General features: G+C 36.9%; 1 protein-coding gene across 3 annotated transcripts in view; it reads right to left on the bottom strand.

The window, feature by feature from the left end:
- meis3.L (Meis homeobox 3 L homeolog) overlaps nt 1-15230 on the bottom strand; it is a 29865-nt gene extending 14635 nt beyond the window's left edge. The window contains exons 1-7 of one of the 3 annotated variants that reach the window (XM_018228704.2): nt 15005-15225; nt 14524-14897; nt 11518-11720; nt 8803-8950; nt 7781-7831; nt 7043-7093; nt 4102-4251 (exon numbers count right to left, since the gene is read on the bottom strand). In XM_018228704.2, coding sequence (XP_018084193.1) covers nt 4102-4251; nt 7043-7093; nt 7781-7831; nt 8803-8950; nt 11518-11720; nt 14524-14535 — 615 coding nt within the window. In that variant the 5' untranslated portion in view covers nt 14536-14897; nt 15005-15225. 3 annotated transcript variants of the gene reach the window in all.
- Between the last annotated feature and the right edge of the window lie 2686 nt (nt 15231-17916).

Raw genomic sequence — 17916 nt, 5'->3', positions numbered from 1 at the left:
ATTCTTGAGATGTAAAGGGTCATTTTCATTTGTACATACACCCCCTCTGGGAGCTGAATTGACCCTTGGTGACCCTTTAATCCTGCATTCAAAGGGACTTGCTGCCTTAAGGCTCTGGCTGGGCGCCTTTTCCCCTGTGGAGTGTAGTTAGCTTCTGCTTTCAGGTGATCACAGAAAGCTTCGGGTTCCAGCTGGGTAGGTTTGGATATAACGGTGTCGTGACCCTTTACCCTGTCCTGCTTAACCCTGAGGTACATAGAAGGAGAACCCCAGATTCACAGTGGGATGTAGCGGGATAAGGGGAGAGTATGTAGGCCCTTACAACCCATGGGAAGGAAACCTTTACAGAGCACAGATTTCTTATTTAAAATCTCCAGGGGGGTTGGTGAAGACATGAAATGTAAATGAAGTACAGACACTGAGGCTTTGAAATGTTAACAGCACCTACTCTGTAACTCCAAAATGGAAACTAAGACCAAAGTTTACTAATGGCGGTGTTATGTTTATGGGTTAGCTTCAATTAGGGCCATAATGTACTAATGGCAATAATGTGTTGGGAGCAATAGTCAAAATGACAGTGACATATTTATGGGCCTTCCAGGGGCCAAAGTTTACATATTACAGTGACAAGCCTGTAAGTTAAGATCTTCTTGTGGTCAAGGTGTACTTCTAGACACTGGAATGGTTACTTATCAGATCTTCCAGGGGGACATAGGGGTACCAAGCATATACGAATAGTAGTGAAATGCTAATATGTTGCTGATCAAAGTCTAGTAAATGAAGTGATAGCTTTTTGATTAATTTAACAACCAAATGCATTGATGGTTGTTAGAAGTTAATGCAAAAGTGTAATAAACCTCAACTTACTCTTAATATTGGTGCAATTGGGGTGAACTGCACCATTTAATACCTGTGCAATGTTGCACAGCTAAGATATGTACAGGTTATTTTGACATATGTTTCAAGTTAAAGTAAATTTGTAAATACTACTTCTGTGCAAACAGCCAATGACTTTAACGATAACCAACTATCAATCAGTTATGCCATTTGTTTGGGCCGGTAGCCAGAACATTCAAAACTAAGAGGAGCGGTGGCTTTGCTCATGCACCATGTGTTCACAAGCCAAACTGACAAATCAAATCTGTGTATGCATTACTTTACGCTCCGATAAGCAATATTGAATGCAATGAGCACCATGACTTAATCTCACATATTCATGGCAAAGATAAAATCACATGTTGTAAGGAATGGACTGTATTATTAGGATTCACAAAAGTAGAGTTCATATAAAACTGGTTCTTAATGTGAAGTAAAATAATGATTTATGCTAAAATGCTTTTTTTGATACATCAAAAACTTTCTGTGAATGTAACTCGATCTTCCTGAATCTCCTGTTATTCGGGAGTTGTCTAAAATTCATTGTTGTGTGGTCCCATAGCTTCTAGATACAGTGCAGGGTATAGTAACGGTACCAAATATAATGTCGGTTAAATTGTTTCTAAAAGCTGCTCTGGAATCTCTTGCTCTGTGCTGTGAGTCTATGGTGTAGAAAGGGTTAAGATTTGCAGTGCCGTGCACAGGGGTGACAAGCACACAGCACACAATGGGCTGCTGCTTGGAATTAGTGCATTCAGCACCAGACCTTTATCTACCCTGCTCGCTGTGTAGCCTGGAGGAATATTAAAAATGCATCAGTCTAACTATAGGCAAATGCATTCCCTGCATTAGTTTAGGCAGAAGGGGATAGAAATAAAGAGAAAAACATGGCAGACCCTAGTTATCTGAAGGGGAGCATTACTAGAAATTAATAATCTTGGGATGGGACTCATCAATTATGCATTTACTAGCTGAGTCTGGATTTTACCCTTCCCCACAAACAATTTCTTTATGAAGCAAGTTCAGCTCAAAGGAGAGCTGGTATTGCATCTAATATTATAAAAGCACATTCTTACACCTGTGTGAGGGAGGTGTATATATATATATATATATTAATTATATATATTATATATATAGTAAACTATATGGAGAACCTTTGACCCTTGCACCCGAAGTTGTCTACAATCCGGTAAGAATGCAGGCACTGGACACAAAGTATGTGTATATACAGGGCCGCCATCAGGGGGGGACAGGGGGGACTGTTGTCCCGGGCCCGGATGTTTTGGGGAGTTAAGGGGGGCCCGGCCGTGCTGCACTTACTTGCATTTACTTGCACAGTCGGTCCCCTGCATCCGAGCTCCGATGACTTCTTCTTGTGTTCTGATTCGCCAGTGAAATGTAAGTCCCGGTAAAGCCACATTCTGATTGGTTGGGAGAAGTTTGAACCTCCCTTCTATTTTATCCAATCACCATGCGCCTTTACCGGGACTTACATTTCACTGGCGAATCAGAGCACAAGAAACTGAAGATACCGGCATCTGAACTCCCTGGCTAAGGTACGTGCAGTTTTTTTTTTCTTTTAACTTGTGGGAGCCCTGACCAATTGTTTTTTTAAATGTGTGGGGGCCCTTTGCTAGTTTTTTTTTTTTTTTTAAGATGTGTGGGGGCCCTGGCTAATAGTTTTTTTTTTAAATGTGTGGGGGCCCTTTGCTATTTTTTTTTTAAGATGTGTGGGGGCCCTGGCTAATAGTTTTTTTTTAAAAAATGTGTGGGGGCCCTGGCTAATTGTTTTTTTTTTTTTAAAATGTGTGGGGGCCCTTTGCTATTTTTTTTTTAAGATGTGTGGGGGCCCTGGCTAATAGTTTTTTTTAAAAAAAATGTATGGGGACCCTGGCTAATTGTTTTTTTTTTTTTAAATGTGTGGGGGCCCTTTGCTATTTTTTTTTTAAGATGTGTGGGGGCCCTGGCTAATAGTTTTTTTTAAAAAAAATGTATGGGGACCCTGGCTAATTGTTTTTTTTTTTTTAAATGTGTGGGGGCCCTTTGCTATTTTTTTAAGATGTGTGGGCTAATAGTTTTTTTTAAAAAAATGTGTGGGGCCCTGGCTAATTGTTTTTTTTTAAATGTGTGGTGGCCCTTTGCTATTTTTTTTTTTAAAATGTGTGGGGGCCCTGGCTAAAAGTTTTTTAAAAAAAAATATGTGGGGGTCCTGGCTATTTGTTTTTTTTTTTAAATGTGTGGGGCCCTTTGCTATTTTTTTTTTTAAGATGTGTTGGGGCCCTGGCTAATTGTTTTTTTTTTGTAAAAAATGTGTGGGGGCCCTGGCTAATTGTTTTTGTTTTTTGTAAAAAATGTGTGGGGGCCCTGGCTAATTGTTTTTTTTTTGTAAAAAATGTGTGGGGGCCCTGGCTAATTGTTTTTGTTTTTTGTAAAAAATGTGTGGGGGCCCTGGCTAATTGTTTTTTTTTTGTAAAAAATGTGTGGGGGCCCTGGCTAATTGTTTTTTTTTTTGTAAAAAATGTGTGGGGGCCCTGGCTAATTGTTTTTTTTTTTTTTTTATGTGTGGGGCCCTGGCCACCAATGTTTTTTTTTCTTTAACCACCACCTGACCACCAAAACTTGTAGGAGGGGTCTAGGCACCAAAGTTATTTTTTTAACTTGTAGGGGGGCACTTCATCTTTTAATGCCTGTGTGGCCTTCATACTTAGGGAGAGGTGGCGAGGGGGGGCCCCAGAAAATTTTGTTGTACGGGGCCCCGTGATTTCTGATGGCAGCCCTGTGTATATATATATATATATATATATATATATATATATATATACCATTTGCTTTATATCCCATGGACTTAAGATTTAAAAGAATGACTGAAGAGATAGAATACAGTTTAGATGAATATGGATTGTCTTCCATCCTAGTAATGGCACCCAGATGTGTAATATTTGTACTAATAGTTAGAGAGGGGACATTTGTGCCCAGGGCCCAGCATAACTATAGAGGAAGCAGACTCTATGACTGCTGGGAGGCCCAGGAGCTATAGGGGCCCAGAAGTTTTAGTATAGATTTCTAAAAATATCTTATTCCCAAAGTTAAGGGGACCCTAATGATTTTGCTGTTGAATCCATTAACTTCTAGTTATGCCACTGTATGGGCCATTTGGGGAGAGAGTTAATGAAAGGAAAATGTAAACCAAAATATTTTATAAAGCCCTCTAAAGAAGTTACAAACCTGGTCTGATAGGCTAGTGCAGGAACCTGTGAAATCTTCCAGATCAGACTTGGAAGAGCCATCACGATCATCTATCACTAAATCAATGGGCATCTTGCCTTTTAGACATGTGATATACCGGTGGCAGAAATTGTCACACAGATCATGAACCTGCAAAAGATATAAAACTATTGAACTCATATTCCTGTATTAACAGCTGCAAACGTACTGACAGCCCATATCACAGTGTACCATGACGCCAGTGCATTACTGCATACACACTGTACAGTACTGAATGCACACATAGCATTATAGAAAACCACAATAAAACATTTAGCATTTCATTTTTACTGATAAACAGCTCCCAGATCTGTTGTTTTGGCAGTAGCCAGAAGGACTGAACTGAGTGGGACAGGTAATATTTATCTTTTTCTACATGACTGGATAACTGCACATATAAATCACAGGCCAACTTCAGCTTTTCCAACTTCAGAATTACTAGCTAATTACTAGCTTGTACTGAGACATGTCATGCCAGTATATTTTAAAGTTAGCTGAAATATTGCAAGATCTTCTCATCAGCCAGTTCATATGGGTGCCTGTACAGACTTGTCAGCCCCAATACAGAATTCAATACATTTTCTAGCGTATACAGTCAATATCTCAATAAGTTCCACATAGATATCAGTCAGGGAATCCCCTTAAAACCCTTAAATAGCTTGCATGCCACACACACACATATCTATATTTATACTGTATATATATATATATATATATCTATATAGATGTCCCCTTAACTGCTGCAATCATTACCCTGTCCCAAGAGGTGCTGAACTATAGCTATATGCATTAAGAAAGATTATTAACAGTATTGTATGCAATTTTGTAACAAGATATACAACTATTTAAACACACATCTACACAAAAGGGTTTGTTTGGTATTCATTTCTTTATTTTAGATTATTGTGTGTTTTGGTGTGATAAATCTGAATGTATATAGGCACCTAACTAATCCCTTGTGTAAAGGAATTAAGATGCTAGCAACAGATAAAAGGGGTTAGAGAGCACTTTAGTGAGTTGGGTCCAAATAAAATAAACATGTATAACAAAGTTCTCTGAATCTTTGACATGCTTTCCAACATGTGACTTTTAGCAGCTGTTTAACTACAACTCCCATGATCCTCAGAGTGGGAAAAACATATTATTATTATTTTGCGTTATATACTTAAATGGAATCTTTTTTTACAAGTTTGGAAGTTACCTTCTCAGCACCCTTACCCCCTACCTTTGGTTACCCTAGGCACCACTTCTTTAATCCTCCATCATGCCCAGCAGGCTGGCCAAGGGAATCAAAGGGTTAATTACCACATTAACAAGAGGATTATCTGGTTACAACCCCCCAGTGCCTCTTGTATCCTTTAATGAGCTCATTAGCTTATCAAACCAGAGGGGCAACAGTGAAGAACTGCCTTTCATCTCTGCAGTCCCCTCCCCTGTTCCTCAAAGTGGTATGTGCCAGCAAAATTCATACAAAGCCTAATGGGATTCACCATATGGGAGGAGGCAGGGGAGTGTGCTTTGATTGTACAATTAACTGTTTCCGGCACATATAGCACCTGAATGTGTTTCAGTCATTCTCTACATGTGCATTTCATTAATCCAAGTTTTGTACATATGTGTAGACTGTACATAACACTTTACATATGCATAGTGACACAAAGAGACCAGTAGAGATGTATGTATCTTTCTTCATGTTCTGTGAGATTTTCCCCCAAAAGCTAGCAATCTACTTTCAAGAAACAGACTTGTAAGCCAGTTGCCATGCAAATGAGCAAATGAATATGGAAAGATGTTGATCATTTAATTTTCCGAAGGGCTTTCATTTATCCTAACAAAGATGTATCTTGCATTTAATTATACAATAAAGGGTAAGTTCTCATATATACTTCTATCTTTCCTTAAAAGCAGTATAAGGCATCACTTGTTTTTGTAGCAGAGAATAGGATGGCTTCAGACTGACTGAAAGATTGGCCCCATCTGTTTTTTAAAATCTTGTTCTATCACATCCATTGTTGGGAGTCCAGACAAACCCAAAATGGGGGGATAAGGGCAAAAACTCCTATAGACACCTTGCTTTTTTGGGGTAATACCAGGTATCATAGGACTGCATGATATAAATAAGACTTCTATGTGCTTTTAACAATTTTCTGCATTTATGCCACCATTCACCTCTAAATAAGTAGACTTGTTTCTTAGATATCTATTTCTTAGATATAAAACTCAAATTATTTGTGCTGCGTTACTTAATTTCCTACAGTTAACCATGGTTGTACCAACCTAAAGAAAGCTCTAAGAAGATGCAAGCTGGCTTGTATTCTGTAGGTAGTACAGAGACTTCAGTGGAGATTAAAAAAAATAACATATAAGAAGAGCCAACACTATACTCCTATATGATGGATGTTTAGATCACATATTTAACTCCTAGTGCTCCACAAAAGCTACTGGAGTAGTAGTTTGGGGCTTGACAGCTGTGCGATACAGTAAATCTAGTGTAGATGTACTGAAACAACATGCATGATATTGCTGGAAAAATATGTACCTAATAACCATGCCCCACACCTCTATTTATACTGAATGCTTAGTAATGAAAAAGAGAATTTCCAAGAAACAACATAGATTCCTGAACTCGCCCTATCCCATGCAATCAGACATCAAGGAATGGCCTGCCTTATTTATACTTGGCAGACAGTAAAGATTGTTTATGTGGAAACAGAGAAATTCACATATCAACTCTTCCTGATTACACGCAAATGCAGGATGAAAGCTCAAGAGCTCTGCCAGCAACGCTGAGGATTAGCAGCTTTGATCTCCTAAATACATCATTTGTATAATGTTTTCCTTGCTAAAGCAAAGTGTTGTTAAGCAAATGTGATACAATATGTCTCTACAGAGCAGAACGTACCTTTTCTAACTCCAACAGGTGGAATCGTAAAACTTGAATGGCTTGAATCATCTAGAAAATAAGATGGATACAAAATTATTTTAGAATGAATTCCAGGTTAAATAATAGGAATCAGAATCTGGTCTTAGGAGCTCACAATCTCATTTTGATTGTTATGATTTGCTCAGAAAAATGGTGGAGCTGAAGAGGCCAGAATTGTAGCCCCGTTGACAATGGCATAGTTTTAGGCATATGGAAGCAATTATGACATGAGAACAGGTCTATTCTTTCTTGGAAAAGCCTCTAGTGTGCCATATGCTTCATGCTTCCCATTGTAAATAATAGGCAGCAACTGACTTCATATTTCCAGACATATCGTGGTGATAAAGGTACTCAGTGTTTGCCTACTTTCACATGACTGAGTCAGAACTAGTCAACATTCACATGGCCACTAATGTTTACAGAAAATTGGATTGACTTCCAATAATTATTTTGAATTGTTCAATCTGCTTTTAAAATACCTTTTTCTTTGTTTTAGTGTGATTTTAGCCTGGATGGAATCAGACACACTAAACCACTAATTATTATACAATATTATATAACAAGCAATATATTGCACAGTAGTAGAAGGGTGTATACAGAGAAACAGAGAAATTTACTTTTCCATGCCTTTTTTTGACTTTTTTTCACAATGTCCCATCAGTAATTAAAAACAATCTCACAATCCATAATTTAATAGCAAAAACAAGTTCTTCTTACCAAACTGTCCAGCTCTGGGTTGGAAGAGAACAGGGGTTTTTCTGTTCTGACCTGGAAATACAGAATAAAATATGTATTTGTTCGGCTCATTGAATAGAAAGCCCTCTATCCTTAAGGCTGCCCTCTCAACCCCTACTTTCCTTTTTATACCAGGTAAACTTTTCTTTTTATTTCCCAATAATCGATTAAACTGTTGATGGTGATGCTGTGTGTATTCCTAAAGGATAGATTACCCTGGCAAACGAATCCAACCTCTCCTGTCTATAGCAGAATACAACATCCTTCCTTTTAAGTCTTAAATCCTCTCCGTTTTCCCATCCATAAAACATAAAGTCAGAGACCTGATTCCTTTTCTATATGTTAAGTTCAAGAAGAAACATTTGCTGGGAGCGCTGAGAGTGATCTTGTGTTTTAGCATTTTTTTTTCATTCTTATTGATTTTTTTCCCCCTTGCTATGAGATTTTTATAAGCTAAAGAAACATTTCTGTTTAACCCATTGTTTTTCAAAATTGAGAACACAGGCATTACTTATCTCACAGACATGTTTCTGCTTTTTTGGCTTCATATCCAGTCTGGTGATTTATTTCATGGAATGAGATGTCAAAATTAGGTTAACTGAGGATGCTGGGAAATCAAACTTATAAATATCTTTCTGTTTTTAAAAAAACGTATGGGACGCATGCTTTTTTAACTACTGCAGCCTAGTAATTCCTTTCAGATATCTATCGTGGAATATTATTTTGCAAACAGTTAATTATTGCAGTTCCTTGTCATTTCTACAGCTTGTTCCTATAATTCTTCAGCTCATGTGGATGTCATACAAATTCCTTTCTTGTCTGTAAATGTTCACAGTGTACAATGTGCTGTACAACTTGAAGAATTGTTCATTTATCATTTGGAGAGGATTCGGGTAGACAAATATTCTGTTTGCGAGCATAGGCTTTTGCTTTAAAGGCCACGCAACACAATGTCACAGGCCAGTCACCTGGATGTATATGGATTTACATAAATAAAAACTGACCTGTTTGGCAAAAACAGCAATATCTTCATTAAAAGAATCTGAAGAGCAAACATCGCCCCCTGGGAATGACCCTGAATTGTCACGAGGGGAACACGTAGCCAGTTCGCACTTCTCGAACACCAAAGCCAGCAGAGGAAACAGTGGGTGCCTATAGAAGATTTGGGGAAGTTATCAGCATGACTACTAGGAGTGTCACATTATGGTTAAAAAAAAGCCCTTGACAAAAGGCATCCCGGTACTTAGTAGATACATGTGCTACAGGCAACAGAGAGAATTTTAGAAATTTAAGAGTTTATAGTCCAGGCCACACAATGTATAACAGAAGTGTATGGTGCTAACAATACAGACAGAAATGAAAAATAGTACTCTCTTTGCAGAAACACTGAGGGTATGAAACTGCACACATGCTGCACGCTTTAGAAAATCTATGTAGCATTTTTTTCAAGGATTTATTAGTGACATTAATTAATAGTTTATGTGACGTCCTGGAAGTGGGTTGTACCCTGAGGGTGTACATGCATACATATGTAGGTAACAAAAGCAAATACACAGACCTAAATACACACTGATCCTTCATTTGAGTATTTCTATTTCTTATATGCATCATTTTCCAATTAGATCAGTTTATAATGTAGCTATCTACTGCTGGACAACCAGGTTTATACAAACAAACAATAAAATAGAACATGAGCCAGGTTTTTTTCATATGGATTATACCATACGGAGTGTTTTATATATATATATATATATATATATATATATATATATATATATATATATATATATATATATATATATATATATATATATATATATATATATATATATGTGCATATGTCTGGATGTGTATCTCTATGTGCAGATATATACATTTTATAGATTTTAAATATGCATGTAACAAATTATAGCACAATAGAAATGGATTATGGATTATTTTTTAAAATAAATATGTAGTGTGTGTGTAGTGTAGTGGAGTGTGTGTATTTACATGTGTTTATGTGTGTATATATATATATATATATATATAAAATGTGAATCTTCATGCATGCGCAAATACACATGGTGATGTGAATGCATGTAAGAAATGGCGACTGCATTATATGAAATTTCACTCTGCCTTTGAAGTCCACAAATAATTAACCTTAAATAATCACTGTTTTTGTACATACGAATACTATAAAACACTTTTTTAAAACCACTATGAATCCCCCTCCAATTGGACTGCAAGCTTTGGGGGTCAGTTGGTTGGTTATTTCACACACTATTTACATGAACTGATTGAAGATAAACTGCACTCTCCCCAGTATATTACTTCCACATTTTTAATGTAAACATCCCTCATTCTGCTGATGTCTTTACTCTTTGGCTGCATGCAGACACTTGCCTTCCAATAAAGGGTATGTAAAACCCGATCCAAAATCTACTTAAAGCTTCTTCTACTTCTTCTAAACCCATCTAGAAGAGTCTTTGACCACATTTAACCAGTAAGTCTTGGTCAAAATATGTGTTTGTAAAGCTTGTTACTTTGAAGAAGCAAAAGTATGATATATCCAAACTCATATGCACACTCCTTGTATATTAAAGGCAAATAACAAATACAGGCAGCACTTGAATTTTAGCTTTCATTCACTATGGTTATGTGAGCCTCGCATCAGTAAGAGTGGGCTCCTGTAATCTAATGCTTCGGCTATAATAAAGAAATATGTACTGGAGACATGGCTGACAATTACCAGGACCGATCTACAGAATCCAGACGCCTGGCCTGCTACATGGTTAAAGATCAAACTTTAACTGCAGAGAATTTTAGATTCCACAACCAAAACAGGAAAGAATAAGAACTACCATAAAATAGATCTTTGCTTTTATGTATCCAGTTATTCAGTGCTACTTGTTCTTACAATGCACATAGTGAACCTGCCCACATAACATACAGGCAGATTATACATATAAATGCACTAAATAAATCTATATCCAATCATTTGAATAAGAACATTATAACACTTAAAACAACACAATGCAGGGTAGAGGCAGTGGCAGTATTTTGAGAATGTACAGCTTGGTAGAAACATCAGTTAATGAGAATAAAAATGCCATAAAAAACAATGCTGGCCATACTTTGCAGTAATACAGTATCCACAGCTACTGAGATAAATACTCTATACCAGATTAGCCCACGGGCAACACAACCCCATTTAACCCTTCACTGTTTAAGACATCATAGTCTTACATATACAGTATACTATAAATACTGTATTAAGTCATTGTTTTTTGGAATCATACTGCAGGACAAAATCTCACATAAGTACTCCAGTTTACACACTGTACTCAATTATTCCTAACCTTATCCTTCGCATTATATTCACCAATACAGCTGTAAAAGTAAGACTTGACTGGTTAACCTCAGCATGCATCCCAATGCCCTTATATACACAGTAATATGGACAGTATAATCATCTATACCCCAGGCAACTAAACAGTACAATAGAAAACAACAACGGCAGTATAAATATATACAAGACACAACCACATTGTAGGGAAAGTGTGACTGCTTCAGCATTCATATAAAAGTGAATGAGTATATACAGTAGATTTCTTTTTTCTTTTTTTTGGAGGAGTTGAAGAAAATTCCAGTCCTGTATATAAATATAGTGTTAAAGGACATGAAGGTATATTGAGTAGCACCATGTGCAAGATGTTGAGGCACATTTAACTTACCCATAAATCTCATCCTTCTCTCTTTTCAGACCATCGTTGCTGCCCATTCCAGGGGGCATTGGTACTCGGTGACCTGCTCCTGTAGATCCATAGGGTGCACTCTGGCTAAGTGAGTGGTGCTGTAGTGCTCGGCCTGTGTGTGCATCCCCAAATCCTGCCAGAGGCATCCCATCCAACGTTGGGTAATGCAGCATCTCATCATACTGAGAATGAGAAAACCATATATATTAGGGGTTCTCCCATAATGATATCATTCTAATAACATGCAGTCCTTTTTTCCTTACAAACACAGTTAAATGGGAAGCTCTGTGCAAAAAACATCTGTACACTTTATTTTATTCTCCGTGATTACTTTTTGATTCAGATACTGCATGTTACTATAAGATACACATTCTCCATGAGTTACATTATTATCCTTGTACTGTTAGCATGAAAGCAGTTTGTTTTAGTAATGCGTACATCTACAAACAGATTACATAGACAGTTATGCAATAAAAATAAATATATAATCCATGTCCGTATATATTTCTTACATGTAATAGACATTAAACATGTTTAAATAAATAACTCTACTGAGCATAAGATCAGATTCTAAAAAAGAATTACTTAGGCTCTTAATCAGCCTTGGGAAATCTGGCCTTTATTCTTAGTAATGCATGTAAAGAAAACAGTTTCATTAGCTTGCAACCTAGTCTATGTCCTGGATATGTCCCACAGGAATACCATGCCATTTACTGAACTTAATTTCAAATACATTTGCAAACACACAGCCAATCTCCCTCATAAGTAACAATAAATAAAGTCACCCTCCTAAAATTACATATACCTCCCTGCCAGATCTCAACTCGGAATCTGTAAAATGAATCCATAATGTTATATGATAAAATGAATAAAATAAAATGTGCTTGATCTGCATTATGAATTACATCATTTCTGGAATTCAACAAGTATGTTTCCATTGAACTTCTAAAAAAACTCTGAAAAAATATTTCTTTATTTAAGCTAAAAAAGTCCAAAAATCTGCTTTATCTAAATACTGCCATTTTACAACTTAAAAGTGCCGAAGTTCTGCAGAAGTTCTGTCATAATGTGACAAGCCTAGTAAAGCATTAATTATTTAACTTCTTGCAATGCGTGTTTTGCTGTGGCCTATAGGGAATTAAAAAGCATAATATTCTATTTTAATGAACCCTTTAAAAATATCAAATGAAATTATAAATTTACCAGTTTATCCAGGATTAAAACACATACACAGAATGCAAATAAAAAGTCTCCTAAAGCCTCCTAATACTTCACCCTCACACTGCCATTCTTGGCTATTAAAAACATCTATTTCTATTCATTTAATCTCACAACATTGTCAGGCATTTGCTCAGTATAAACTTTAGGGATTTGTTCAGGAACTTTTCCAGAAATCTAAATATCTGTGTTTACCCTGCAAGCTCGGATTTTTCAACTTTTCCTGTTCCCTGCCCTGGAGGTTTAACAGCAGTTGTAGAGTTTACAGACAGTGAAAAGACCGTGTGATAGGCTTTTTGGGGATTTTTTGATACAAGTAGCCCTTTTTTCTCACTTAATACCAAATTTTAAACAGAATTCTAAGAAGGGAATTTCTAACCTCATTGGTATTTATTATAAAATGATCCTATCTTTGTTCGGTGTTCAGTACTCTGTACAAATGTTAGTTTTTAACTTTAAGAAAAAGGCTTTCCTGCGTGTATATAAATATATATATAAATACATATATCTATATATATATATGTGTATGTGTGTTTGTGTGCCAGTGTGTGAGTGTGCATACTCATAATTTTCTCTTTTTAAGCTTTATATATTTATGTTCTAAATAAATATCTGTAATCAACACCACAGATAGTTAAATATTTTATGCTTGTAAATCTTGCTTTTATGTGCTTTTTATGTCCACCTTCTGAAAACAGTTTAAATTGGGCTTTATTTTATTTTACACAGAGATGAAATGTAGTATGCAGGGGTAATTTAAATTTAAAGAGAGACCATTTTAATGCAAAAGTTTTCTAACAGTGCCTTTTCTCACGTGCCCAAGGCTATTTAGCAAATATATACAAACATATAAGTGTAAATCACACATTTAGAGAGGCTTGCGCTAGAATGCTAATTTCCCTTGAACTCATTAGTAAACAGTTTTTTTTAAGAAAAGTTTATTTGTAAAACTGCCCAATTGTGTTAATATCTAGATTTGCTTCTGTGTGAATGTACACACACAGTTGCAAATATCTATAAATATAATATATATTATTTTTAAGCTTCTAAGAAACTCTTTTTGCCATGTGAACAACTGAGCACACACATTTTTGCAGAACGTGCTGTAGGCTCAGGAGATAAGGATCTGCTCATTTGATGTGTTATGTTTTGGCTGCAGGGGGAGAAATGTTAACGCCTCTCGGTTGCCTAGAAAAGAAAGTTTTTAAACTAAAACTTACCAGGCAACTAATAAGCTGGGATAAAAACAATGCTACAAACACAATCTGACTTCCCTGCCTTGCTCTACACACTCCAAGCCCCAGGATCCTATATACTGCCCTGCAAGGGGGGCACCCTTAAGTACTCCTTTGAATGTTAAAATGTAAGCTTAATGAGGGACAGCAGGATTTTAGTCCAAAAGTAAAATCCCTTTACAGTGCACTTTAAATTATCTATTTGGGGTTGTGTGTGTGTCTGTTAGTATGCTCATTTAAAAAAAAAGAAACCATGTTTTATTGTATCCCATTTTAAATAAAATATTTTCGTAAAACATGTATCACCCTGATACTTGTTAAGAAATCCCACTGTGTTTTCCATAAAGTACAATTTAAAAAATTACATTTAAAACAAAATCTCAGACTGCTGACTTTCTAGGGAATGCACCTAAGATAAATCTATAAAGACAATACAAGCAGCCAAGGCACAGCCAGTGGAACCCAGCAGAGCAGGCTCCCACCACCAGCTGGCCTAGGGTGCATGCCAACTGGCCACAATGGAAGCACCTACCCTTTGTGCCATTCCGAGTTGGGTCCGCCTGGGAGACTTGTGGAAGAAGGGCAGCTGTTCCTGGACAAGACTGGAAGTGTCCTCAGTGCAAGGGAACAAGGTGGGACCTGAGTCCAGGGTGAAGCCCAAGCTGGAGACTAGAGCATGGAGAGCCACAGGAGCTGTGCGTATTTCCCTCTCCTCTCTGGGTATCTTAAAGCTGCTCTCTCTGTCTGTCCATCAAGGTTGCAAGATCTGTCAAAATCCAAATGACTGATGATCTTCAGGAGCAGTGGGTGGGGGGAGTGAAGGAGGAGGGAGGTGTGCAAACGGCAGCCCCCCAAACAGCCTCCTCTGTTGGTGCTCCAGTCTATGCACCCCCTTTCTGTGGCTTCCTGTGAGTATGGAGACAGAGATGAGATTGAGCTCCAGACAGAACAAACACAGGCTGTGTGTGTGTGTGTCTCAGACTGGCATGGTGCAGCAGCAGCTCCTCTCCTACCTTCCTCCTGGAGGATGCTCAGTTCTTGCTGTGTGTAGGGGATGCTCCTGTCTCCCTCCCTCTTTCTCCAGCTCCACTACAAGCCTTCAGCAATGAGCAAATCCGGAAATAGAAGGGCCTTTAACTCCTGCACTGCTAGTGTTGGTCACTGGGCTTGTTTCTCAGCCAGCCAGTGAGCTTGGGGCCAGCCCCCTCCCCTCATCCCACTCTGTGTGACTGTGCAATCCATGCACCTACTGCCCTGCAATTAGCATTCACATCTAGCCAAATGGAGGGAATTCTTCTGGCCAGGCAACAATGCTTGCTATCTCCCCTGAAAAAACAGTTTGCCTCTACATTATCACTTTAATGACACAGCAACTGCTCTTGACTGAAATTCACATAAAGGGATTTTTTTTCCTTTTACTGAAAAGACAGCATAAAAACTCTGTTTGAATTTTTGCATTCATGCATTTTCCCAGCAGAGTTACAAAAATGTCTACGTGGAGCAGCCAATTGCTCCTAATTTTAACATATTACTTTTTTTTCTAGGGAATTATGACTGTTAAAAACACAAAAAAAGAAAAGAAAAAATTAATGTTACTGTCATCTGCCAAGTATTTAAATACACGGAAATTGCACAGTATTTACATGTAACCATGGCCACGACACAACTCTGAGTTTCTGCCTCCGCTCTGTAGGCTATGGTTATTGCAAGGTGCACTTTAACACAACACATTTGGAAAAAATTTTTTTCACTAGGTATGTTATATTGGATAGTAAACACTAAGCACTATAGACACTTACAGAAGTTCTCCTATTCCAAACACTATATCCTTGAATTTTTCCCACCAGTCCATAATCTCCTGCTATGGAAAAATTATCCAGCAGAACCATAAGTTACAGAGAAAAGTGAACTTCACCCAAAAACAGTTTTTGCACAATTAGAGACAATATAATTCAAAGCAATTTTCCTTTATTTATTAAACAAAAAACTTGAAAGGTTTTAAAGGAATTTGTAAATGTAATTGCTATTTAAAGCAGAATGTGCCTGTGTTTACATTCTTGCTGTCCTGGCTCTGACTCTTGAAACAGTGTTGCAGAAGTCAGTTGATTGCCAGGCCTGGAGAAGAACAAACACAAATGGAGGCTGATTTATAAAAATTAAAAAATGTTTTAGTTTTTTTTTTCATTTAAAAAACATAAAACTTGAAAACTCAATATTGAAAATTAGATTGTTTAGAAGTGTTAAGAAAAACATGCAGTGAAATCACACCTGCCCTTCATTCCTATTGATTCACATTGACTTCTACCAGTAGTATTTTTTTATTTGCGCTTCCATGTTTTGTGCACTCAATAAATTTAAATTTGGGATTTTTGCTGAAAAAACTTGAATGGTGGTGAAAGTAGTATTTTTTTATTTGCGCTTCCATGTTTTGTGCACTCAATAAATTTAAATTTGGGATTTTTGCTGAAAAAACTTGCATGGTGGTGAAAGCTCTCAGGAAATGGAGGTATATATTAAATATGAATTTGCGCCAACTAAGTCTGCTGCCTACCAGGGTCAGTGTTATGGGGATACAAATTGTGCCTGTAGAGTGTGGTGCATTGGGGATGATTGTCCAATTTATTGATAAATTACCGACTACATCACAGTAAGCATTATAAACCTTTGTCTTTATTCTGTGTCACAGTCACCCTTTAAATATTTACTGGTGTCAGACAGTAGTGAGGAACTTCATAGTGCATAGTGCATTCTGGGATTTGCACAAGCTAGTGACCTAAGGCCACAATTCAATGGGGTTAAAATTTGATAAATGCAATGGCAGCAATAACAGTATATGGCTGTTGCACATACTTCCCTCATGTGAGTAAATAGCTTGTAATACTTGTGGGCTTTGTAGTCCATTCAAACATTTCAATTTTGAAAAACTATAAAATCTGAGCACAGCATATTTTGAAATGGCAAAAACAGAGGCTAAATCACTGTAAACAGCTGCTCTCCTTTGAGGCAATAACTTACAGTGTATTTAGGGTTGCCACCTTTTCTGGAAAAAAATACCGGCCTTTCTATATTATTGTGGTATTTCCCTATACATAACATTGGCATCAAGCAACATTTTTACCCGCCAGGCCGGTAAAATACCGGGCAGGTGGCAATTAGGGGAATGTGGATGTTATTAAAGAAAGATTACATCTAGATTGATATGGTGGACTGCTTTCCTTATTTGAATGAAGACCTCACAGTACACCATGGGAATTATAACCTATTTACATATCAATACAGAAACATTTTAACCATGGAGGTCTGGTGTTCTAGTGATGCAATGACAACAGTATGAGTTTGGTAGAATAAAGGTTTAAAAAGCCTTGTGAGTACACAGGGGGAAGAAAAGGAAAGAAGATGACACTTTACAAGTTGCAACTAGTAAAGTCTTTAATATGATACCATTCCCTGCTAAAATCACATTTTTTATTTTGCCCCCCGTCTCATTTACATATACCTACAACCTACTAAGACTTAGCCCATTAGCTGCATCAGCGAGCAACCCAGTTCAGTGATAAGTGTTGAACCTACTTTAATTGTATAGTTTATTCATTTTCCATAAGTTCATCTTGTGTATGATAACATATAATATACCTTACTGTTTTATATATATATATATATATATATATATATATATATATATATATATATATATATATATATATAACAAACAAGGGAAAGTTGTGCTCACCACTAATTTAAAAAAAAATATATATATATATATAAATATATATACATATAATACACAAAAGCCATGAATATCCTGTAAATTATATCCTTATAAACGGTGAGTTCTGATGTCATCAGTTATAAACGGTGAGTAGTGATGTCATTTCTGTCACATGACTTACTAAAATTTGTGTATTATAATAAATAAAGTACCCCC

This window comes from Xenopus laevis, chromosome 8L, assembly GCF_017654675.1.
Source record: "Xenopus laevis strain J_2021 chromosome 8L, Xenopus_laevis_v10.1, whole genome shotgun sequence".
Taxonomy (NCBI): domain Eukaryota; kingdom Metazoa; phylum Chordata; class Amphibia; order Anura; family Pipidae; genus Xenopus; species Xenopus laevis.
This window is presented reverse-complemented; position numbering and strand designations above follow the sequence as displayed.